The sequence below is a fragment of the Paroedura picta genome, chromosome 12 (assembly GCF_049243985.1).
Source record: "Paroedura picta isolate Pp20150507F chromosome 12, Ppicta_v3.0, whole genome shotgun sequence".
Taxonomy (NCBI): Eukaryota; Metazoa; Chordata; class Lepidosauria; order Squamata; family Gekkonidae; genus Paroedura; species Paroedura picta.
Window position 1 is genome coordinate 44,066,106 of NC_135380.1, and position 24,666 is coordinate 44,090,771.

General features: G+C 53.2%; 1 protein-coding gene across 10 annotated transcripts in view; it reads right to left on the reverse strand.

Annotated features, from left to right (window-relative positions):
• The window catches only part of SH3GLB2 (SH3 domain containing GRB2 like, endophilin B2), a 64,780-nt gene that overhangs the window by 10,531 nt on the left and 29,583 nt on the right, over window positions 1-24,666 (reverse strand). For 2 of the 10 annotated variants that reach the window (XM_077305906.1, XM_077305905.1), the window contains exons 3-7: window positions 24,034-24,162; window positions 19,177-19,310; window positions 14,448-14,540; window positions 6,051-6,113; window positions 884-907 (exon numbers count right to left, since the gene is read on the reverse strand). In XM_077305906.1, the coding sequence (XP_077162021.1) occupies window positions 884-907; window positions 6,051-6,113; window positions 14,448-14,540; window positions 19,177-19,310; window positions 24,034-24,162 (443 nt within the window). Of the gene's footprint in view, window positions 1-883; window positions 908-6,050; window positions 6,114-14,447; window positions 14,541-19,176; window positions 19,311-24,033; window positions 24,181-24,666 lie in introns of all 10 variants that reach the window. The other 8 variants (XM_077305904.1, XM_077305903.1, XM_077305910.1 and 5 more) reach the window with 5 other exon arrangements.

The window sequence follows — 24,666 nt, forward strand, 5'->3', positions numbered from 1 at the left end:
CTTCCAGATACCCAGGGGAGGACAACTGGCATGGGTAGGAAAAATCTCTTTCAAAGAAATTAAACCTAGCAAACCAAAGGGTGCACCAAGGGATGCACTTAACTGGATGCCAAACTTAGCGTCCCCCAATAGCTTTTAGAGCAGCCTATCTCAACCTTTTGACCGTGGAGGAACACCTGAAAGTTTTTCCAGGCTTTGAGACATACTGGAAGTGCTGTCAGCTGGCCACACCCCCTGGAAATGACGTGTCACCCGGAAGTGATGTCACCCAGACTGAACCACTGCTTCCTTAGCAAGTGTTCTGCCACAAATGAAGCACAATGGAACAAGACTCCTGGGACCCCCCATCAAGAAGTAGCTTCCGCTGTAAAGAGGAGCTTCTTGGGAATTGCAGAAGGCCCCCTCCCCCAGGCACCCAAGAGGTCTTCTCCCACCCCCACTCCCGAGTGAAAACAAAAAGCAAAAACAAAAGGCATTCCCAACCCCAAGGATGCCAACAACACAAGGTCACAAAATGGCTGGAGCCTTGGCCAGCAAAGGTTTGAATGACCAAGACCCTGCCCCTCCCCTTTCTGCACATTCCAGACCCATCCTTGGCTACTGGGGAGGGGGGTAATCCGACCCATAGAAGGGAGCTTCATTTTAAAAATTATAACAAAAAATCTGAACATGCTGCAATGGCACACCTGGAGAGAATTCCTGCTTGGGGGGGGGGGGGGGGTCAATGGAAAGGCATACACCCAGAGAAAGGTCAACAGCCTGTCAGAGTGCCTGGAAGTGCCCTTCGACTTTCTTATTTCTCCCACCCCCCCGCCTTCCAGGCCTCGCCAGGGTCCCCACCAACTTTTCTCGCGGGAGAACTGGAGAGAGAGAGAACACTTACTTTTTCCACTTCATCACTCCACAGCTGGGGGCCCCACAGAGCAACAGGAAAAGGAGGCGGAGGTCAGCGTTGGCAGACATCGGAGGAGAGCAGCCGCAGGGACATATCACAGACACGGTCAGGCTCCCTCTGGGAACAAACCCGCCCCGTCGCCCCCCAGAAGGCAGCAGTGCAGGGGGCTTCCCCCCAGACCTCAGGCCCTGCTGAGGAGACCAGCCAGCCCCACAGAGGGAGTTTGCGCCAGCTGCTGGGCTTCACCTACCAACCGGCTGTCCCCTGTTGCTTTATTTCCCACGGGAAGACCTTTTCACTGCATTTAAATTATTAATTCACATTTTGATTGCGGGCTTGAAACGATTAATGCCCCCCCAAAGGGGGCGTAAATAAGGCACCCCCATTCTACAGAGGGAGCGGCCAAGGCTAAGAGAGCGTGGCTGAGTGTTCAGCTTGCTCCTCCACTGGAGCTCATGGATTAGCCACCACCATCACCAGCTCTCCTCTGGGACCGTTTGCACCCCCCTCCCTGCTCTACTTGCCTCCTACCGATCTGCTAGATCAGGGGTAGTCAACCTGTGGTCCTCCAGATGTCCATGGACTACAATACCCATGAGCCCCTGCCAGCTGGCAGGGGCTCATGGGAATTGTAGTCCATGGACATCTGGAGGACCACAGGTTGACTACCCCTGTGCTAGATGACCGGAGAAGAAGATCCCCACCCCCACCCCCGAAACAGCTGGGCCACCTCCCTCCCATCTGCTCACTGGAGATCCCCGTCTGGGCCCAGCCAAGCCATCTGCTGCCGTCTCCTGGGTGGGGCCCAGCTCAGAAGTAACAAACAAACCCACAAAATGCTACCCACACAGTGCCCCAAAAGCACAACCAAGAGGTGGGGGAATAAAACCAGCAGCCACAGTTCCCAGAGGGGCCTCTGACATTTTTTTCCCCGGACAGACAGTCCCCTTCAACACACGAGTGGTTCTGATAACAGATTTCCAGGGGGGGGGGGGAGGGATGCAAAGTTTGGCTTCTAACAGCCCAGGAGCATGCAGGAGGCAAGAAATCCAGCGTCTGGCGGTGGGATCCAAACAACCCTGGGCCTTCCAGCCACATCACAAGATAGCCATTACTGAATGATGTTGCTTGGACCCCTCTGGGCAAGATCCTGGAGACAGATCTTTTCCCCTTCTCTAGGGAGTGGTCCCCAACATTTGTGAGCCTGCAGGCACCTCTGGAATTCAGGCATGGCATGTTGGGAGCAGTCACAAAATGGCTGCTGCAGGAGGCGGAGCAAGCTGCAAGTTGGCTGCCGCAGCATACCTTCAATTACACAGTGAAGATGCTTCTGCTGCCGCCAAAGCAACGTTTTGAAAAGCCTGCACAGCCCAAAAAAGGAGGCTCCAGTGGCGAATCAGAAGCCTTGCTGGGAAGAAGCCCCCCCATCCCCCCTGCTTTCCAAAAACTCCTGGGTGGGCTCCAGAAAAGGAGTCAGCAGGCACAGCCATGCCCACAGCCATGATTCTGGGGACTCCTGGGCCAGTGCTTAGACTCAACCACAATTCTCTCATTGGGGAAATCATACTCTGCAAGAACCATTGGGGTGGGGGTGGGGGGTGAGGTGCTAACCTGACAGAATATCCCAATCTCCACCAAGTTCCTCCCTACGCATCATCTGCATGGCTTAGGAGAACTTCCAACCTTTTCCCCCAGACGTTAGTCCTCCGCAGGTGGGGAGTTCTTTTGAAGAGTACTCAGCCCACCTCCCTCACCTCCATGCCAAAAGTGGGACTGTCCAGAGAGGTCTACTGTTAGCTAGATAGTTTCACGGAGGACCGGTCTGCCGACGGCTCTGAGCCCTGGGGACTGAGGGAAACCTCCACAGCCAGAGGCACTCGTCCTCTGAAACCAGGAGGCAAGATCAGGGGAAGGCCTCAACCTTTGTGCCCTGTGGTTGGCCCTCCAGAGGAATTGGTTGGCCACTGTTGTGAGACAGGATGCTGGGCTAGATGGACTGCTGGTCTGACCCAGCAAGGCTCTTCTGATGTTTTTATCTTTCACATTCGCAGGCTCTACATCCCAGAGTCAGGAGGCAACCTCAGGGGAAGGCCTTGGCCTCTGTGCCCTGCTGTTGGTCATCCACAGACTCTTGGAGCCTTCCACAGGAGGCATAAAAGTCCAGCAATCCCCCCCAAAAAAACACAACTAGGGAGGGGGACTGGCAGCTGGACCATGTGTGTTTCAACCCTCCTGAGGGATGCAGAGCAAGTAAGTGAGGGGTGGGTGTGTATGTGGCCTCCAGGAGAGGCAGGGATCAGGACTCTGGGGGAAAAACCCACCCACCCACCCCCTGTCTGTCTGTCTGTCTGTCTACGAAGAAGGCCTCCAGTGGGGTTGTCACGTGCTGCTGGTTCTAGCCCGCCACTAGTCAGTTCTGCTCAAGCGTTTCACAGCAAAAACAGGGAGCCTGGGAAGAAAGCCAGACGGGCAGCTATGGCAGAGAGAGAGGGGCGGGGGGGAGAGAGAGAGAGAGAGAGAGAGAGAGAGAGCATGCAATGCCAGGTGGGGGCAGAAGCGCAGAGCCAGGATCTAGCTAAGCAACAGCATGCACCTCCCCCCCCTCACCTTTTCTGGGATGCCTCCAGACCCTTCTGAATTGATGCTGGGATCACGAGAGAGAGAGAGGCTGCTAGACTGTTCAGGGATCACAAATTTATTGGGGTGTACAATTTGGGGATGAGAGCCCACTACAGGCAAAGCTAGTCCACAGGGATTGGACAGCCAGAAGACCCCTGGAGGGACTCAGCAGGGAAGCTGCCTAATTCTGGTACTTGCCAGGGAAAGGCGGAAGGTGTCCCAGAATTCAGACCACACAGAGGCGCACCTGTCCCGGCAGGACGGAGGCAGAGATGGCGGCAAGGAGCACCTGTGAACTGGCCAAATTCAGGGCCTCTAACTAAACACAGATGCCACCCTTGCAGGGCAAATCAGAGGGGCCTTGTGGTGGGCCTCGGTGGGCAAGCACAAAATTGTGACACCGCTCCCAGGGCCGGCTCCCCACCCAGGCTGAGGAGACGACTTGTTGGAGCAACTGTGCCATCCTGGGCTCCCCTGACTGTGCGGCAGCAGAAGTAGCATCACGCTCACCTCCGTCTCAGCTGAAACCCCCATCACCAAGGATCCTCCACCCAAGGGGTCTCAGCCCCACTGCAGCTGGGCTGGTAATGCCACTCTGCAATTGCACTTGGCCCTCTGGGTGGAGACCAATGTGTTGCCACTCTCAAGGTGGGGCCTGGAGACTGCCTGGAATTATAAGGGATCTCCAGACAGCTGGGCTGGGCCCACCCTCAAATCTCCAGGAATCCCCTCAAACTGGCAACTCTGAATGCCCGCCAAACCGACAGGGCAAGCTCCTCTCTCCCTACTGGACAAATCCCACGGGCATCAGGGTCTTACCCCACCTACTTGGCCATTTTCAAAGGCCAAGAGGCTGCATTTGACTGCCCTCTCCCCACCCTCTGCCTCATGCAGCTGCCTGGGAAGCCCGTGGTTTTCCTGCAGGAAGCTGCAGCTTCAGCAAAGGGAGGAAATGTTCCAGCCTCTTCTGCCAACCAGGGCATGGAAACATGTCTTGCCTGGGCCCGGAGAGCTATTTGGTGCCAGAGTCTGAGCTATCCATCTGGAGATGTGCTGAGAAGGAGCAGCCCCCACCTCCAAATCTTGCCTCCACCCCCTGGCTTGAGAAGGAAAGCCATGGAAGCCCCTCTCTGGGAAAGAAACGCAGAGCCCAGGATGGCACCTCTGCCTGCTGGAGCCTCCTGCACGATCCCAGCACTGCTATGCAAAAGAGTCTGAAGGCATCTCCCTGTGGAGAGGCCATCCTGCTCCCAGCCACACGCAGACTCCCCACCAGATCTCCCCCCCCCCCCTGCATCGGGAAGGCCACCTGCAAGGCCCTGGCCAGGAAGGCACCTGTGGCGTCCCGCCAGCACCCATGAAGCGAGGCCCCCAAAAGAAAAGCCAAGCCCGTTTTCAACATTTTAACAAGAGGTGGGACACGCCGTGCATTTGAGGAGGCACAAGCACAGCCGGGCGGGGCAGGCTGGACACACTCAAGGCAACAGGGGACAATGCACGAGGGGCCAGGGGACCTCGTCTCCCCGAGGAAGGGACACCCTGCCTCTACGACACTCCTGACTTCCCTTTCTCAGCCATCCCTCACAGCCACAGGTGGCCTGGCCAGAGAGCGGGTCAGGGGAGAGGGCATTTGCCTGCTCTCACTGTATGCCCTTTTGAGGACGGGGAGAGCCAAACAGATGCAGCCTCAGTCTCCTCTTAAGGGTTTCCCCCAGCAGCTGTGGCCGTTTGGGGAGGAAGCCCAGCAAACTCTGTGCCTCCCCCAACAAGCCAGGAGAAAGGGCCCTTCCCAAGAATCACTTTGCAGGATCCTCCCTTCAACCTAAATGGCAGTTCTGCCCCGGGAGGCTTGCCCGGGAGGCTTGCCCGCTCTCTACCTGCTACATTCGCACCCAGGGCTGGCACCAGAAGGCAACTAGAAGAGCACCTGGGAGGGGGGGGGCATCCATCACTTTTCCAGCTGCTGGGGCAAAGGACCTTCATGCTGATCTCTGACCAGCAGAGGGAGGGGAACCGGAATGCCTGCTCCTCTGCTCTCCCCTGCCCCAGGAACCCTCCGCAGCTCCAAAAAAGGCCAAAATCACCCCTAAACAATCCAGCAAACATGCGGGAACGTCTGGAATGAGAGTTCAGAGCACAGCTCTGTGACCGGCCTTTAACCCCCATTGGTCTCGATGGGGCAAGAGGGCATGCTGCGTCAGGCAAGACTGAACCCCCTCCTCCATGCTCAGGACCGCAATTAAGGGACCGCCCCGGAGGAGGACTCCTGGCCCAGCCTTCGCCGGCCCCAGTCTTGCTCGTGAAGCTTTCCCAACCCTGCCACTGCACGGGCACACCCTGACGCACTCCTGCCTGCGAGGTCTGCATGCAATCAAGTAGGGATTTGATTCAAAACTGCAGCCTTTCCAGGTTAAAATGTTGAAAACAGCATTAATGCTCAACCCAGGATGGCGGGAGGGGGGGGAGAGAGGGAGTGTTGGAAGAACAGGAGAGAAAAGGAGAAAGCATCTAGGAGCTGAGGGAGAGCCCGTCTTACCGCTGATGCGCTGGCGGAGAGAATGTAATTACGCGGTCTAGTCTCGTTAAAGTCAGGCACGGCCTACGGAGGGGAATAGAGTTTACCAAGAGATCACGCGAGGGCCAAGTGGAGATTCCGGGAGGGCTGAGGGCTGCTCGCCTGCTTTGGTGGGGCAAGGGGTGGTGGTGCCACTAAGGGGCCTCACTGTGAGTAAGACCAACCAACTACCTTGGTACAACCAGTTCTTGACTGACAGTTTCTCTTCACAAGCCCTTGGGGGTCAGGGGTCACTCGCCCTCTTGCCTGAGACCCTTTTGGCCTAAGGCTTCAATTCCAGGATGCCCTAAATCAGGATGGGCCAAACTGCAGCTCTCTGGATGTCTGTGGAATATAATTACCATGAGCCCTTGCTGAGGCTCATGGTAATTGTAGTCCGTGGCCATCTGGAGGGCCACCGTTTGGCCATTCCCACCCTAAATGCTGTTCTGCCTCTGAACTGCCCCATTCGTCAGTGGAGTATGGCCAGGCTATTAGGAAGGCGGGGCTGTGGCACTGTCAAGGGAAACCCACGCTGTGCTGCTGAGAAACAAGATTGCATGAAAGTTCCTCTCTTTCCGCTAACCTGGAGTGCTGTAGGAGAGGGACGGAGGTCTAGTCCGGAGGGGAACAATGGACTCAAGAGGGAGATCTGGCCACAGACCCGCCTTTAAAGATGGCGCTCTCTGGAGGCCCCTCGGATCTCACTCACAACACAATCTACCAAATGTGAAGGGGGGAGAGAAAGGACGGAGAACAGCCCCTCCTGGGAGCTCCTTTTGGAAAAGGTTTCAAGCGGGGAACTTACTTCTGACCACGAATTCACAGGGATGGGCTGCACATGAACAAGGGGAAATGAAGGACACGGGGGACAGACAAGGTAACGCCCGTTCCTAGATGTTCTAGTGCTACAAGTTGTGAACCACAAACCCCAAAACGAACACCCAGTCTGGCGCGTGATGCACAGCGCCATGCTTGCAGAGACACAAACCAGCCAACCACAGACAGCCTGGCGTCCTGGACCCCAGCAAGGCACAAACGTCACCCAAGTAGCCTGGGTTGGTCCTCTACAACTGAAGAGCTCACGTTGAAGCCTGGGAGGCCCCGTGAGCCAAATGGTGATCAAGCATTCAGACGGCCCACGAGGTCCCTCATTCTGGGGCAACAGCTCTTTGGAAACGGAGCCCCCAGGGAGCTCTCTCCAGCCACCGGCTGTGGGGAAGTGGGGGCTGGACTAAATGGGCTTCCCTTCTATGCACCTGAGCTCCTGCCGCCACTTCTGCTGGGAGCGGGGCAACCTCATGGGTCGGAAACACATGCCGCACGTGATGCTCCCAATGCACGCGGCTGCTGGGCTGCCTAAGCAACAGCCACACAAACACTCTTTGTGCCTGCACGCACCGCTTCAGCACATGCAAGCCAGAATGCTGCAAAATCTGTGGTCAGTTTGTGCACACCCAAGCTGTACGTGCACGCATAATAGACGCCCCTGGCCGTGTTCAGGCAACACAGCAAGACAGCGCTACCAGCAGTGTCCGCTCACCTCTGGGGGCACCTAGGGACGTGACATCTGAAAGGGACTTGTCTTGGCCAGCCATGTCGTCCGCAGCCAAGCAACCTTCAGCTCTGATGCTGACTTTTCACCTCCCCCGTATCCTACAGCTAAAGCAAGGGAAGTGCAAAGTGCTGCCAAGACACAGTCGACTCAGGGCGACCACGCAAGGTTTTCAAGGCCAGACGCTCAGAAGTGGCCTGCCTCTGCACAGCGACCCTGATCTGCCTTGGTCCCCTCCCAGCCAAGAGCCAGGCAGGTCAGACCCTGCTTCCCTTCTGAGATTGGACATAATTGGGCCAACCCAGGCTGCCTGCTTCCCTTAGCATGGCTCCCTAGATGGCTTAGGTCACGAGTGGGCAAACTGCGGCCCTCCAGATGTCCATGGACTACCATTCCCATGAGCCCCTGCCAGCAAATGCTGGCAGGGGCTCCTGGGAATGGTAGTCCATGGACATCTGGAGGGCCGCAGTTTGCCCACCCCTGGCTTAGATGGTGTGCCCAGAAGACCCCCCTTACGGACACTGAAAAAAGCTGGACTGCCTGGTCCTCAACATGGTTGATGAATCATGGGCCTTCCCAGCTGGCTCCAGTTTGTTCCTCCGGAATTCTCTCTCCAGGCCAAAGCTCATCCCTTAGAGAGGGGACTGGATTGTCCTTCTCCAGGTAAAGGATCCCAAGGAGCAGGTGCTATTAAGAGGCCTTCCTCCGCCCCAGACCGTGGAAAGCTGCCGCCAGTCAGAACAGACTGTCCTCAGCTGCAGGGACAAATGAACAGATTCGAAGTTAGGGGAGTGCTAGGTATGTGTCCCGGGGGGGGGGGGGGGGAGAGGGAGAGCCATTCCTGGGATGTCCAAGCAGCCTCAGAACCACCCCAGCCTCACCCCAGGCTCAGACCCAGGGGCCAGCGAGGACGGCAAGAACACCTGGCTCAACTTGTCACCTGGCTCAACCTGCTGTGCAATAGACACAGCCAAACCTTGAGGGCTGCCTTCGAGCTATAAATGCGGCAGGCTGTGATCCTCTCCTTTCACCCACTGTGGTTATTTCCCTGGACTCTGAACAGCATCACCTTCCGGTAAAAAGAATCCAGGCACCAACCCTAAGCAGGCACCTCTGCTCCTCCTGGTGCCCAGAGGGTACCCAATATGGCTCTCATCCCTTCCACATGCATGCAGGCCCCTGGGATGTCTGGCCAGGTAGTGACCCAGTGGGTTGCACTACGCCCATCCTGCAGGCCTGGTTTAGCCCCAGCCGAGACCGCCTTCTCGAGCTGCCAAAAGCACAAAACAGACCGATGGGGCCATGACAGGCAGTGAAGGGGGCCATCTCAGGTTCAAGAAGCTGGATTCAAACAACTTGAAGGGCAACAAGGCTGATGGGGTGTATGTTTTCGAGAGGCAAAGCTCCCCCAAAACTTTGTTGATCCCTAAGGGACTGCTGGCCCCAAATCCAGATGTTTTACTATGGACTCCCTCCCCATGGTTACACCCCCCAACTAGCTTCAATTAAAAACACATTCTGAGCCAAGGTAGCCCTAATGCTGCATCAGAAGCAGCCAAACCTGGCAACCTGCAAACCTCAGGCAAACAGACTCTTGGATTAAACCAGTAAAACCTTGGGGGAAAGGAAAGCGCCTGGCCGCAGCCCCCCCCCCCCCCGCATGCAGTCAGGTCTACTTCTCCTCAGTTAGAAACTGGGCTTCTTGTAAGGAAAGGGCTGCCAAGATCTGGGATCCCCCAATGTTAGGGCTTCTGCACAAAACCGTTAAGGAAAAAACCACATCAGATGGGAGATTTGGCTGAGTAGCCTCAGGGCAGAAGCTCAGTTGATATCACGAAGTAGCTATAAGTTGTCCTTCCCGTGGGAGGCCATCCTCGGGAGCATGAATCCTTGTTCCCTTTGCCAGGGCCAGTTCTAGGGGCCAGGCAAGATACCCCTCCCTGCCCACTCATGCCCTTCTTCCCTCCCACCCTCTCCTTTCTGCTCACAACCACTGCCTGCTCCCAACCTTGCAGCTTTCTGCAATCTTTTGCCCAAAGGCCCTGGGCACTGCGTGCAGCAGGAAGCATGGGGGAGGGGGGGCTGGCCAGTGAGCCAAGGTAGCTGCCCCAATTCAGGGTCTCTGCCTCGACTTTGTGCACTTCTGCCTAACGAGACCTGCCATCCTCTGGGACCCCCATGAGTTCTGCCTCTTTATTTTGAAGACTGGGATGCTGCTTGGCTGATACCCCTCCTCCCCAGGCAGCTCACAAACCGTCTATCCCTGTCAGTGGAAGGCATGAGAGGAGCGCTGGTTAGCTGCAAGCAGGGCTCCAAGTCCAGGCAGAGAAGGCTATTTCCCTTCACAGCTACAGGGGGAGGGAGCAAGGGGAAGGGAGGCCGAGTGCCAGGTGGTGTCTGTTAGCCTGGAGAGCACTGAAAGGTGCACCATCAGGCCCCCCTTTTTCAGAAAGGACCGACTCGCAATCCCCAAATCCCTCATTGGTCTTTGACCTGAAGATCAACCATCTCAGTTAGCAGATGGAAACTCACACACGCGACCCTTTGCTGTCAGGGCTGTGCGTACACATCGCCAAACAAACCAAAACATCAGCTTTCAGGTATGCAATGTGCACGCTGCTCCTTAATTGGCATCATTTATTCTGCTTCTGCAGGTCAGGAGGAAGGACAAGGCCCTCTCACCGCTAAAAAAGTCTGCGTGGGTTTTTGGAGTTTTTTGAGATTCCACCCACACATTTTGGTCAAGCGGATTATCTTTGCAATTGTATAAAGAAAAAAGAATCAAGCCATGGTTTCAGAAGCCGAATTCTGCAGCCGATACAAACCGCGCATTCTGCGGGCTTTCCGGCCCGGCCGTACACACAGCCCTGTGCTTGCCAGCTGCCCACCCAAACACTGCTGCCGATGCCTGGCTTGCAAGAGGCTTTCAAGGCATGGAAACAGCCCCGCCCATCCGCGCCGTGCAGCCAGCCCGCTGTTTCCTTTGGTGGCAATGGCCCCAGAAGCCCCCCTCCCTCCCCCCCGGCATTCAAAAGGACCCTGTGGGGCAAATGAGAGGGTGGGCTTAAAAAAAATAAAAGGAAATTTCTGAAAAGAAGAAGCACAATGAAAAGCATTTCAGGTTAAACAGAAAACACAGCACTAAGAACACGGGTAATACTCACTTCTCCCTCACACTGAGCAAAAACAAACAAAAAGACAGAACAAAACAACGGTTAGTGGACAAAACAGCAGCCCCGGGAAAGAGGAGAAGAAGAGGACACAGGGGTTAGTGGGGCAGGAAACACAAGAGATGGCTCCAAGAGAGGAAAGCCGCTCCCTTCGCCGCTGGAGCTCTCGTCCTCTGGGTGGGTGGTCAGTGCTGGAAAGAGGGCAGCAGGTTTGGACTGGGCGGGGGGGGGGGGGAGCGGCAGGGCAGGGCCAGCCTGAGGCATTCTGATATCCCAAGCAGAATACAGCCACCCCTCTAGGTTTGGCCTACTACCAGCCAGACCCAAACCCCCGAAGCAACCCTGATGCCTGCCCAGCAGGGCATTCCTGACCTCCTCTCCCTGTGCCACCCCCCCCCCCCAAGTGAGTTGCCTGGTCTAAGAACAGGCCCGGTCTAAGGTTTGGAGACTGGGTTGTGAGTGTGCATGCAAGAGTGCAAAATCTGTTTGCAAAACCCCTCCCGCCTTGAGGGGCCGTGCCTTTCAGACTTTCACTCGTTATGGTTGTTGCCTGTCTTGATCAAGATGGAGCTAAGCGCTGTTTTGGATGCTGAATCATGATAATCACGCCCCCCCCCCGACTAATAATTTAAGACGCAGAAAAGGAACAGTGGGAGAGCTCCAGGTAAGGATCTGGCCTGTGGATCTGGTGGTGCACATCTGACTCTCCCCCTGCGCACTGTTCCCTTGATCAAAACTCTCCCACTGAGTAGCTTTCTGCTCTTGTAAGTTAGTCTCCCCCCACCCCCACCCCCAGGGTCTTTCTCCACAACCTGGGGCAAATTCCCTGCTCAGGACCAGAGAAAGTTCCAGTCCCAAAAGACTATGATTCTATGATTATGGATGGGGCCAAAGACTTACTAACATCTGTGGCCCTTCCCTATGAAACACCCCCACAGAGTGACAGCCAGCCTGGAGATCTCTGGGGGGGTGAAATGCCTAGACGCTGGCAGTGGTAAGGCTGCCAATTTGTTAGTTACGTTTTATTTTGTCTTATTTAATACTGATGATGCACTGGGTGTTTTTAATACACTGTTACTTTAAACCCATTTTGTACACCACCCTGAGCCATATTGGAAGGGCGGAATAAGAATCTTTAAACCTCCCCCCCCCACCCCGCTCCAGAGGAGCGGGAGGAATAAAGGAGTAAGGGCAAGTGGGGAGGAGTTAGGGCGGGCCCTGTCCAGGATAAAAACTCGGAGGGCCCAATCAGGAGCCGCAAAGTGTCACTCGAGGGCCAAGCGGCCAATGGGGAGCTGCGCAAAGCGCGGCTCCCCATTGGCTGGTTGGCCCAGCCTCGCCTGGGCCGGCCGGGGAGTTGCCGCTCAGAGGAAGAAGCCTTCCCCAGTGGTAAGTCCTCCGGCCGGCTTCCCCTCGCCCACGGAGCCTTCTGCCGGGCCCTGGGGCAGCCGAGCCTGTCCCTGGGCCCAGCAGAAGGTCCCAAGGCCTACCTTACTCTGTTCCTCCCTTCCTCCCAGCATTCCCTTTCTCCTTCCCTTCCTCCCAGCATTCCCTTTCTTCCTCCCAGCATTCCCTTTCTCCTTCCCTTCCTCCCAGCATTCCTTTTGTTTTTCCCTTTCTCCCTTCTTCCCTCTCTTCCATCTGCCTCTTTCTGGCTACCTGTTTCTCTCCCTCTTCTTCTGTCTCTATCTTCCTCCCTTTCTTTCTGACTTTCTGTCTCTCTGTCTCCCTTTCCTCCTTCCTTCGCCCCATCCCTCCACCCACCCATCATGCTAGGGCCCGCTGTATTTTGGCCACAGCGGGCTTAATATCTAGTGTTATAAATAATAGCAATACTAATTGCAGGCTTCCTTCTGCTGGGGAGCCTTCTGTGGCAGTGCAGGGGCATGAGAGCTCCAAAGAAGCCAGGCTGGGTGCTCCCCTGGACATCTGGATAGGCGGGACCTGCCGCCTCCCAGCAGGGCTGCAAGGAGAACCCGACACGCCCCAACTCCGTCAGCCAGTCCTGCCTGTGAGGTCAAGCCGCCTTACCTTGCACTAAGAGGGGATTGTGGAAGAAGAGGAGAAAGTCTGCAGGAGGTTAACCTAGCAATGGATCATGGTTGAGGCGAGGGGTGGCCAAACTGTGGCTCTCCAGATGCCCATGGACTACGATTCCCATGACCCCCTGCCCCTGCTGGTCCACTGGAGAGCCACAGTTTGGCTACCCCTGGCCTAAGCTTTTAACAGCTTCTTACTTCCAACAGAAACTGGTATCCTGTGTGGCAATCAATGGCAAGCAAATGCAGCAACACCCCTGAAGCAATACAGCCCCCCCCCATCTCTTCCTAGCTACATGGAGCTTCCCTCTCCCACGAGACAGCTGCTGGGGGGAACTGAAGCAGCCGCTGTGCAGCATCTGAGTTGCCCCCTCCCACGCCCAAGTCAGGAGCGGGGTCAGCAGGCAAATGCACAACCAAGGTTTTTCGCAGGTACACTATAAACAGGGGGGAAGTCTTAGACTCACATACAGGTTGGGATACGACTGGGGGGAAGGGGGAGAAGCTCTTGGAAGGAAAGAGGATAAACCCAATCCAAGCAGCATCCCCCCCTCCCCTGGAGTAAGGATATGATGAAGCATTTGCCTCCCTTTAAACGCAGGAGAGGAGAGGGCCTTTTTGTAGAGGTTAGCCAGCAAAACATCCTAAGCTGGCCCCTCCATCAATAATAATAATAATAATAATAATAACAACAACAACAACAATAACAATAACAATAATAATATTTATAGACTACCCCTGTCTGCAAATGAGCTTGAGGTGGCTTACAACAGAAAACATTCGCCATCAGAATTGAAGACATCGTGTGAGAACTGCCCACCCCAACCATCTTGCGTCTGACCTACTGATTGGCTACTGGCCAGAAACATATGCCCGGCCAAGAAGGGGTGGGGAAATCTGGGAAGGAGAGGCGGGAAGGCCCACGTGATGCGAAGCTGCCCTGGCCGCAGACGCAGGCCTGGCGGAAGAGTGTCGTCTTACAGGCCCTGCGGAACTGCAACAGTTCCATTAGGACCCTGATCTCAGATAGCAAGTCATTCCACAAGGCTGGGGCAAGGGCCGAAAAGACCCTGTCCCTGGTCGAGGCCAGGCGGATCTTTTTGGGGCCAGGGCTTACCAGGAAATTGGCACTTGATCAGTGCTCTCCAGGGGACATACTGAGAGAGATGGTCCCTCACGGAGTTATACCATCACCATGCATCTCCTCCCAGCTTGATTTGGGGCACTAGGGGCTTATTTACTACCCTCCCCTCCTGTTGAAAAAGTTCTAACAACTCAAGAGCAACTGGACTGTGCTGGAAGAAGAAAGGTCTCGCTCAGTCTGTGGCCTGTTTCCCCATTCTTGCCGAGGACTATTTCCCCCCCCCCCCCCACACTGCAGTTTCAGGGAGAGGAGGAGGAATTTGACGATCCGATCCTCCCTCCCCCTCCCCAGCTGCCCTGCATGCAGAACACTGAGATGGAGGCCCACAGGAGAGAAAGAGAGAAAGAAAGTGAGAGCGCACACACATGATCGGAGGAGGTCACATGCACATGAGTCAAGGCCAGGTGGGTGGCAGGAAGGAGGGGATTGTGGGAACAACCCCCCCCCCCCAGACAACAAAACAAGAATTACCGCTGCTTTGGCTTCGGCAGCCTTGGCTTTCTTCAACCGGGCTTTGCAGGCATCCAGATCCAGTCGGCGGTTCTGAAGGATCCGTCTCTCTTTCTGAGGGGAAACACAGATGCTCTTCAACGATCCGAGAGAGCCTCGAACAAGCCCCAGGAGGACGACTCTTTAGGTAGCGGAAACGCACAAAGGGGAACTTGCTCCAACCGCCCCAGTTGACTGAGAACCGTCCCCATTTGCCTCGTCAAGTCATTGGCCCAGGCAAGAAACCAGAGGAGCCTCAGGGCATGCCCGGGGGGGGGGGGGGGCAACAGTCCAGGGCAAGCTGTGGGTCTGAGCCCCCTTTGATCTTGGTGGGGAAGGAAGAAAGCAATGGCAACAGCATTTCTGATCTGCACAGGTATGCCAGGGCAAGGCCTTCTTCCGCATATCGGGCAGCTAAACTCTGGGTGCATCTGGCTATGCATGCACGCATACAGGCTGCACATCCACATCAATGCACGGGAGCAGGCTGGAGAGCACCAGGGCATAGGCTTCCACTTCCCTCAGCTCAGGCAGTAAACTGAGCTGCATCTGTCTGAGCTGCGACTGTTCTAGAAAAAGCAGAACCGGATCCCTGCTTCTGAAGCAAAGCGCAAATTCAGGATGCGCTATGAAAGACAGAGAGGGGCCTGCCACACAACCAGACGTGAGCGTGGAAGAGCCAAGGGGGGCAGGCTTACTTGAAAAACCAAACCAAGCAGGGTGAGGGTGTGGAGGGCTCCTAGTCAGCTGGAGAAGCAGTGCTTAGGGTAGGATAGTCTGACTTTTTACAGGGGCCTAGATCCCCCTTCCCTACTGTAGAGCTCACAGTAGCCTGGGGGGCATTTAGACAGAAAAAAACAGCATGCCTGCTCCAACTAGAGAGACTGGATATGCAGACACCCCTTCTCCCCCCCCCCCCCCAGAGCTTTCAGAGTACCCAGCCAGCACCAGCAGATACCCGGGATGTGATTATAGGGCTTCCTGCATGACATCTGCCAGGCGCGCTCCCGCAGGGCAAAGCCAGACAGAGCGCAGAGGCTCAGAGAGAGAGTGCAGAGAACCAGTTTGGGTCTGTCAAATTGCTGGGGTTCCAATGTGTCTCTTTCCACCCCCACTCCCATTCTGCGTAGAGCTACCACTATTGGTCCCTGGAGAGCAACCGACTGATGTGTTAATTGCCTTCCTGTGGAGAACTGCTTGTGTGTTGTTTTGGTCACGTACAGCAGCAGAGAAGGGAGGAGGGTGGCTTTGGCAGTGACCCTCGGTGCGAGGACAGATTAATTGCAAGCACGCAAGAGAATCTGTGCTTTCACCCGTGACGTGGTCAGGGCCACTTGGGCCGGCCTCTCTAGAGAATCCCGGTGTGCACTTTTATAACACGCCCTCATTTGCACGGCACAGATCAGACACACACAGCGGCTCAGGAGTCACCGCGTCTCTCCTGAATGCTGCTCCCTGTGGCACCCGTCAGACGCCTGCGCTTGCAGCAAGATGCATCCAAAGTTTAGCTTCCTGGAAAGCGGGTCACTTCTTTAAAAACAGAGAGTGTTTCATCACTACTGCAGGCCAAAGATTAAACTGAGTTTTCCACAGCCATTCCTCTTGCTCCGGGTGACAAGGGATGGAGAAGGTCCAACAGCAGTGGGCTCTACATGCTCAGAGGCATTCTTGTAAGTCGAAAGGCTATGCCGGAGCTACATATTACAAAACAGTGTTGTGGCTTCTTTGGATGATGGGAATTGCAGGTTTGGCTCCCCGTGATCCAGCATTTTAAATTGTTTTACAAAACATTTTTCATAAATGCTCATTGAAACATTTTTACCACTTTGCAAGCCCTATTATATGGTTCTGTTTGTACAAGTGCATTTAAACTTACTTGACCACTGAGGGAGACTCCTTAGGGGTCAAAACACATCTGGTTTTTGGTCCTTATTTGTTCCGTTTGTGAATGCTGATTCTGTACTTGCTGCACTACACAGTGGATACAACTGAGATTTTATCAGTGCTTTTAGCTTTTATTATGTGCATGTATTATAATATTTGGATTTTATTTTTTTGTATTTGTTTGCTCCTTGCTTCCTCTCTGTCTCTGCAGGGAGGGTGGCACCGCTACTCAAAGGCTGCAGTCTGGGGTTTACTACATAACACACCCACTTAATACAAACTAGTTTGAAATCCTGGTTTGGTGCCAACTAACAAGCCTCCAATGGAGGCTTGTTAGTGCAACCACATTTATATGTCTAGGCAGGGCAGGGGTGGAGAGAAGACAAAGCAAGCAGAAGCATTTTCTGCCCCACAGTCTACCAGTGCTGCATTAGCAAGGGGGCACGCTTAGAATGTCTTAACTAGTGTTAAATAATCTTGATTAAAACTTCATGCCTGTATGGTGCTATTGGTATTCTAAGTACTGTTGCAGTCCTTAAAATTACTCTGTGTAGTAGGCCAGGATTATTATTCCAGTACTTGTATCCACGTGTAATACCACTTCATCTACAAGGGAAACACACCATTCAAAAACTTGAATGACAGGGCCTCTTGTCCAGACACCATTCTGGGAAGGGATCCTCTGCATCTAGACCCAAATCCAGATTGGTTCCAGGACCTTTACTGTCAAACCTTTGGTCACAGACTGAGGGGATACTCCTCCCCCCCCTTTTTGACCATATCTGGGCTTATTCTCATATGGTCCCTGGTGCTGACTAAAATGTGCTTGAAGAATAATCATTGAGTAAATGTCAATGGGCTGGGCCCGAAGCCCAGAAGTCTTCTTGTGGAAGGGGCAGAACCTGTGGCTCTAAATATATATAAAAAAATCAGGAGTGGCATAATCAGCTTTTAATTAGCTATCTGGTCCTTTCCAGCATCCTGTGAATACTGCTGGGCAACAGCTGCATACTCTTCCTGACCCACATGAGGGAGTTCCAGACCCGATCGAGGCAGTGGCAGAGGCCCATGCCAAGGGAGCTGTGGCTTCATGAGCCTGACATAAGGCAAAGTCAGCTCTCCTGTGCATCGGGTCCAGACAGCACCCTCGCTGCTTCAGACAGTGATCCAGATGCATGGATGACTGTAAAGGCACATTGGCTGTAGAAGTCTACAAGACACCTTTGACATGCTGAGAAGACTGTAAAGCAGGGGTAGTCAAACTGCGGCCCTCCAGATGTCCATGGACTACAATTCCCAGGAGCCCCTGCCAGCGAATGCTGGCAGGGGGCTCCTGGGAATTGTAGTCCATGGACATCTGGAGGGCCGCAGTTTGACTACCCCTGCTGTAAAGCTTCACGAATAACAGAAGACTGTCATTGGAGATAGTTGTAGACCTTCCCGCCCTTGTTTTGTTCTCATAGGAGAGTGGGAGGAAAACCTTTTTGTGCTATTTCTGGTGTTGGAATTATTTGCCACCCGGCACAGCAGTGCCCTGCTAGGAGACTGCAGAAGGGTCCCCACGGGGTGGGGGGTGGGGTATTTTAGGTCAAGGACTGTTATACAATTACTACTGAAGCATTGAAAAGCCTCCTGTTTGAAACCACCTTATTAATTGTTCAAGGGCTTGCCCCTCTTCTACAGGTTCCTCATGGAGAGGAGCTCCCCTTTCTCTGGACTGTTATCCTTGCTAGCTGAGGACCCCACACTTAATGGGATACCAGTTCTCCTCTTTGGACCCTCATAGTGGCCAGGAGGGTGACTGATCCTGTTCCGGTTCCCCCTGAATCTTATCTGACAGAGAAATAGTGAACAGATTAACTGAATATATAGGGAGGACACCCTCCCTATGACAGAAGGGAAGAATTTCTCCTTCCTTCTTTATCTTAACACATCCAAATATCTGATTAAATATTAGGGTCCCAATATGAGTCATGGGTGATTGAGCTCACTGCTGCCTGGTTCTGAAAATATATGCCTGGCTCTTTGTTTGTCAAACGCCTGTGGCTGAGGAGAAGCCACGTCAGGCAGGCACTGGAAATGGCCACCAGGGAGGGCAAGCTGTAGATTGGTAGCCCGTGCCCAATTTCCACTTCAGTGTGGGTGAAATCCTTGCTCCCGTTTGTGCTCCATCTGGCCTTTCTGTCACAGTAAGGGCAGCCCGTTTAGGGGTCGTGCCTTTTGGACCCGTTGCCTCTTGGTCTGGGGCCACAATGAGGGCCCCCAGATCCGCTTCAGAGAGGAATCTGTTGCCCCCCCTGCCTTTCAGCCATGGTGTGCTCACAGCATCTCTCTCTTGGCTGCGAGAAAAGGCTGCTGCATTTGGAGGCTGCTAGTGGGTGGCAGCATTTGCTCTCTCTCTCTCTCTCCCCCTCCTCATGGCAGGACTCCAGATGGGGAGATGATGAATGGAGGGGAAAGGCAGAAAGAAGAGAGGTTCAACAACACAAAAAGGAAAACGCTTTAAAAACATAGTGGAGCTCCCGGCTAAGCTGCTCTCCCTTCCAGAGGCAGGAGCATCACCATGAAGGAAGCAAGCAGCAGAAGAATTTTTGTCCTGCCTCCCCAGCTGCGCGGTGGGAAAACCCATCCCCCTTCACCTCAGAGGGAGGACGGCTCGCTCGCTGGGCCCTACGTTATCTGAAGACTCAGAGCATCAGATTAGATCAAAGCCTCTCTAATCCCTGGCAGACTTCCTTGCAGGCGCCAGGTGAAAAACAGTCAGCCTTCCACCCAGCCACACCTCCAGGCCCAGCGGCTCCTCCTTCGGCAGCCCCTCCCCACTTACAGAAATGGTTCTCCAGTCTCCCTCCAGGAAGTTGCGCAGAGGACTCAGGAAGTTGATGGATGCAGAATGGATGAAATCCCGCTCGGCTCCTCCCAGGCGCCTCTGGGTTTCCCCAACTTTGATGAGGGTCTTGCCTACAGGATACCGAAACACACATCACAGCATCAGGCTGCTGAACAGACACCCCGTGCCACCCCTCAACCCAAGGAGAGACTGCACTAGGCCGGCTGCCAGCTTAGTGATGTCTGTCCGTTCTCTTCCTTGCCGGTTGGAAGACCAGCAGCAGCCGGGGTCGCCAATCCCCTGGTTCACACAGGCCGGCGGCTGTTCCAAAGATGGTCCTACACTGTGACCCCTTTGCCCTGCTGAGGGATCCCTTTCCTGGGTTTGGCTGTACACAGAAGTGGAGGGAGGGAGGTCCTATGGAGCGCCCTCTTCACCATAAGAACCTAGGAGTGCCTTGACCTCTCAGTCCAAAATAAAGAAACTGGGGGGAGGGGCTTGTGAACTTTGGACAGGAGGTCATGAATAAGACAATGGGAACTTTGTGTCTCGAAATTCCTCCCCCCAAAATCTGGCTGGCCTTTGAAGTGCACCTGGGTTCCAACACAGCTGTTCTCCTGCAGACCACCTCAGCTGGCCCCTGAAAATTATGTACTGGTGGCATCTAGCCCCAAGGAGGCCCCCTCAAATGTACCGTACTTGCCGTGGGGTCAGCTGGTGCTTTCATCACCTCTGGCAGATTTTCTCCATGTGCTGTAGATCAGTGAATGGTCAAAAAAAATTGGGATCACTGTCTTTTGGTTTACACATGAGGATGGACACTCAGGACTGAACCTTGGCCCTGGACCTCCGGAACACTTCCTCCACATTGAAGTCATGTTATTTTTAAAATATTTGGAAGCTGAGTCCACCTCCAGCGGTGAAATTTCAACACCATGTAGGAGTCCTTCTAGAGAGCTCTGTGCATGGCTGTGCAACCAGCATCTCCCCGCTTTAGAGAGGCTCCCTTGGTCATGGGGGCTATGTTTCTTATACATTAAGCTAATGGCCTCTGAAGCACTCCCAGCCTCCTGCAGAATTCATTACACAACAGCACAATTGTCTCAAGTGTCTAAAAGGGCACCGTTGCACTTCAGCTGGTGAGGATTGCATTGCATTCTAATGAAGACACCCATGAAACCAGGGAGCTCAGAGAGCCAGCCTGATGAGACCCGACAGCATCTAGAAACGTGTTACTCCAAGACTGGTAAAGAGTCTTTTTTAAAAAAATATTACACTCCACTATTGCACAGCACTTTACAAACCAAAGAGGTTGGCCTTGACTTTAAAAAGGAGCTTCATTATATCAGCTTGGGCAACTGTTTTGATTCTCCCCCATCCATGGAGAGTGTTTTCCCTGCCCCCGAGCAAGCCCACATATGAAGCCACCAGATGTCTGTATGTGGGTGCAATGTTTAGGCAGAGTGGAAAAACCAGTATGTGTGGGTTGCAACATATGTTGGCCCGGGGGTGGGGGTGGGGTGGGGACGAGCAACAGACCGACAGCACAGTCTGAATTAGGATGCATTAGATTAGGAAGGCATGATCTTGTTCCTTTATCATGTGCAAAGGAAGGAGGAGGGAAAGCATCTACTATTCAAACCAGGCCACTATTCACAAAAGCAACTGAACAGCTACCTTATACTGAATACCTTTGGGACATCAGGGTCAGTACTGTCTGATCAGACTAGCAGTAGCTCTCCAAGGTCTCAGGCAGAGAAAGATCTTTCACTTCACCTCCTGACTGGTCTTTTTACTTGGAGATGCCAGGGATTGAACCCAGGTCCTTCTGTATGTCAAACAGATGCTCTACCAATGAGTCACCAGCCTCCATGGCTCACCAGGGTGTCAGGCAGAGATCTTTCTCATCCCCTACTGCCTAGTCCTTTTACCTGGAGATGGCAGGGATTGAACCTGGGACCTTCCGCATGCAAAACAGAAGCTCTATCAAGTGAATCACAGTCCTGCCCATCCGCCTCTGCATTTATTCCATCTTAGTTACTCAAACCAGCAGCAGCTTTCCAGGGCTACTTATTGCCTGATCTTTTTACATGGAGATGCCTGATCCTTTTACTTGGAAATGCCGGGGATTACGCTTGGGACCTTTGGGCTGATCCTGCGTTGAGCAGGGGGTTGGACAAGATGGCCTGTATGGCCCCTTCCAACTCTATGATTCTATGACCTTCTGCATGCAAAGCAGAGGCTCTACCACTGAACCATAGCCCCTCCACACATAACAGGGTTGCACTTACCTGTAACTGTTGTTCATTAAATGGTCTTCTACGCAGGCACACATTGGGACTGCACTTCTGCATAACAGCTGCAGAAAATATTTCCAAAGCTTTCTAGTACCTCCTCCCTCTGATGCTTTTCCATATGATTATGAACAGGGGCACTACTCCTTCAGTTCTCCTAATGCCACATCAGAGATCCAAAGAAACTAAGGTTCCAGGGAAATCACAGCAAGACAGGAGGGAGGTATGTGTGTCTGCAGAGAAAATCATTTGATGAACTAGTTACTGGTAAGTGCAGCCCTGTTTTCATCTTCGTGGCTTCTGAGCAGTCCCACATTGGGAGGTTAACAAGCTCCTTAATTGGTGGGTGTGAAGCTATCAAAGAAAGAGCCCACCCAAAACTGTCTTATAAAGGAGTAGTGAACTTTCTACAAGTGTCCCAAATGAAGCAAATGCAGGAATGGGGCAAAGAAAATACAGCACTCTTTTGAAGAGAGCCATAATACATAAAGTGGCATTAAACAGCTGTACACTGAAGATAATGTGATAGCCTGTATCAATCCAGAAGATTGGGTATGTGAGGACACTGACCATGTGCTACATGAAGACTGAGAGACAATCCCTGGTAGGGGATACTGGCTAGGGCATCACCCTGTGAAACTTCATGAAGGGAGAGGACATAGGTTAGAATCCCCAATGTCTTCATTCCACAGCTGGAAATGCTGCATACAAAAAACCAAAAAAACCATAACCCTATTCTAAATGAAGCTCTAGATAAGTGCAAAAATAAGACAAGGGGTACTAGCTCTGTTTTTTAGCATCTTTAGGAATCCAATAAGGAAGAGGGAAGTTAGAGAGTTTGCGTCCCAAGCAGTAGCTGAAACATTATCAACAGCACAAGAAGCAGGGTCCAAACCTGCTACATCTTCAGTAGACTCTTTTCCACCTCGAGACGCAAGATCTGATAGTGAGGGAGTGGTGTTCCCCAGAAAATTGGGAGGCTAAAGTGACGCTGCAGGCAAGGAACTGATCAAAGTGCCAAGTTATGAGCAAGTGCAAGAGTACGCAGATCTGCACCATAATAAAGGTAGTGAAAACAAGCCAAAGAAAGGATGGACAGGATGATGCATAAACGAACCTCATGCAACTTGTAGAATAGTCTATGCAGCAATATAGCCAGATAAAGAAACATAAAAAAAAATACTCTTAGGAGGGGATTAGATGTGTCTTCCTCAATGACAGGACTGCCTGTCAGGAAAGAAGCACAAAAGACCGGATCTGGATTGTCCCATTGTGGGGCAAGGCGAACCTGGCCAGAACTCCAATTAGAGTATTTGGAGACATTCCAGTGAGTCCAAGGCTAAATCACACCATCCCTCACCATGGAGGGAGACGCTACCTTTATTCAGGCTGGCACACAGCTGAAGAGCCAGTAGGTCCAAGGCTCTGTTACACCCCACCTCACCATGGAGGAAGGCTGCCGTGCAGCCGAAGCCTCTGAAAAGAGCTCTTGTGCATCCAGCTGTCTCTCCAAGGCAACTTATTGAAAATATGGTGCATCACAAAGAGCCACGTTCGGCCGAAATAGAAAAGAACAAATCATTATCGAATAGAAGACTATCCATGAACAAACTTCCAAGTCAAAGCCTCAAGTTCGGAAGTTGTTTGTGATCACCATCTCTTGCGACTGACAGCTTTACGTAGCAACCTGCTGTGTGTTTGAGTGATTCAAGCCAGCCCTACCAGCTTCATAGCCCTTTTACGTTACTGCAATCCAGCAAGGTTGTTGCGGCTTTTCAGGAAGAGCTGTGGCGTTTCATCTGAATTGCACAAGAGGAGATTGGCCCCAAAGAGCAGCAGGAAGATAAGAACAGACCAGGGCCTTCAACAGCACTGTGTTTTTCTGTAGCTGAGAAACATGCGTACTAGATGGGAGAGACACTTCTGGGCAGTGGTGCGTGTGAACGTGATCTTGGGGTACTTGTGGACTGCAAGCTAAATATGAGCAGACAGTCTGATGCAGCAGTAAGGAAGTCTTGGCCTGTATCAACAGAGGCATCACATCCAAATCACAAGATGTCATAGTCCTGCTGTATACCACATTGGTCAGACTTCACCTGGAGTCCTGGGGGCAGTCCTGAAGGCCTCACTTCAAGAAGGACATGGACAAAACTGAGAATATTCAGAGGAGAGTGACGAGGATGTTCCGGAGCCTGAGGACCAAGTCCTATGAAGAAAGGCTGCCTAAGAAGGTCGGGAGCTTCTACCCACTGGCCGTCTTCAAGAAGCAGCTGGACAGATCCTTATCCTGGATGCTTGATGCTGATCCTGCCTTGAGCAGGGGGTGGGACTAGGTGGCCTGTGTGGCTCCACCCCACTCTAGGATTCTTTCTTCCAGATATTTACTTAGACAATTTATTCTAGTTCTGTCTGCTTTTCCCACATTCATCCCGCCAAGCAACCCTGGGGAGAGGAGAGATCTCCCTTCCTCCACCAGTTGCACTGGGGAACCATCCCCTTTCCTTGCCTTCTTCAAAGCACAGTGCAAGGCGGAGCCAGAGTTGGCCTGGCAGTGACTTACCATAGGGAGTCCCTTGGCCGAAGTCGTTGGCCGCCTCAGTCATGTACTGTGCCAGGAGCTCCCCATTGGTCACTCGCGAGGGCACTTTCCGGTCCAGCTTTTCATACAGGAACTCTTCCACTCTGGCACCTGGCAGACCAGAGAGACCTTAAGACTAACACATGTAGTAACTGGAGGGTGCTTTCAAGAACAAGCATGCAGGTTGTCCAGGGCATGAAGTGTAATGCTCAGCTAGCAACTGCACCCACACCCAAAGGAGGAGGGAAATTTTGTGAAGCCTGGAATCTCACTGTTCCAAAATATGGGTGTGTTACATTAAGTTGCAGAGCACAAATGAAAAGAAGAGCCAGTGGAAAGACTAAACAAAACATTTTGAGTTGACAAAGCAAGGCTGAGAACAGAGATAAACCTGCACGAGGGCCGTTATTTTGGGCAATGAAATTCCAGTGCCCTGGCCAGACCTCTAGTCTTGTGGCACAAGCACACTGTAGCATCAGTTTGCATGAGCCAAAGCAAACTTTGTTAGCTCTGAACCAGGTTAGCTAACCCAACGGAGTCCCAAAGTGGCTTACAATCAACCACTCTTTCTCTCCCAGCAATAAATACCCTGAGAGAGCTCAGAGAACTGTGATT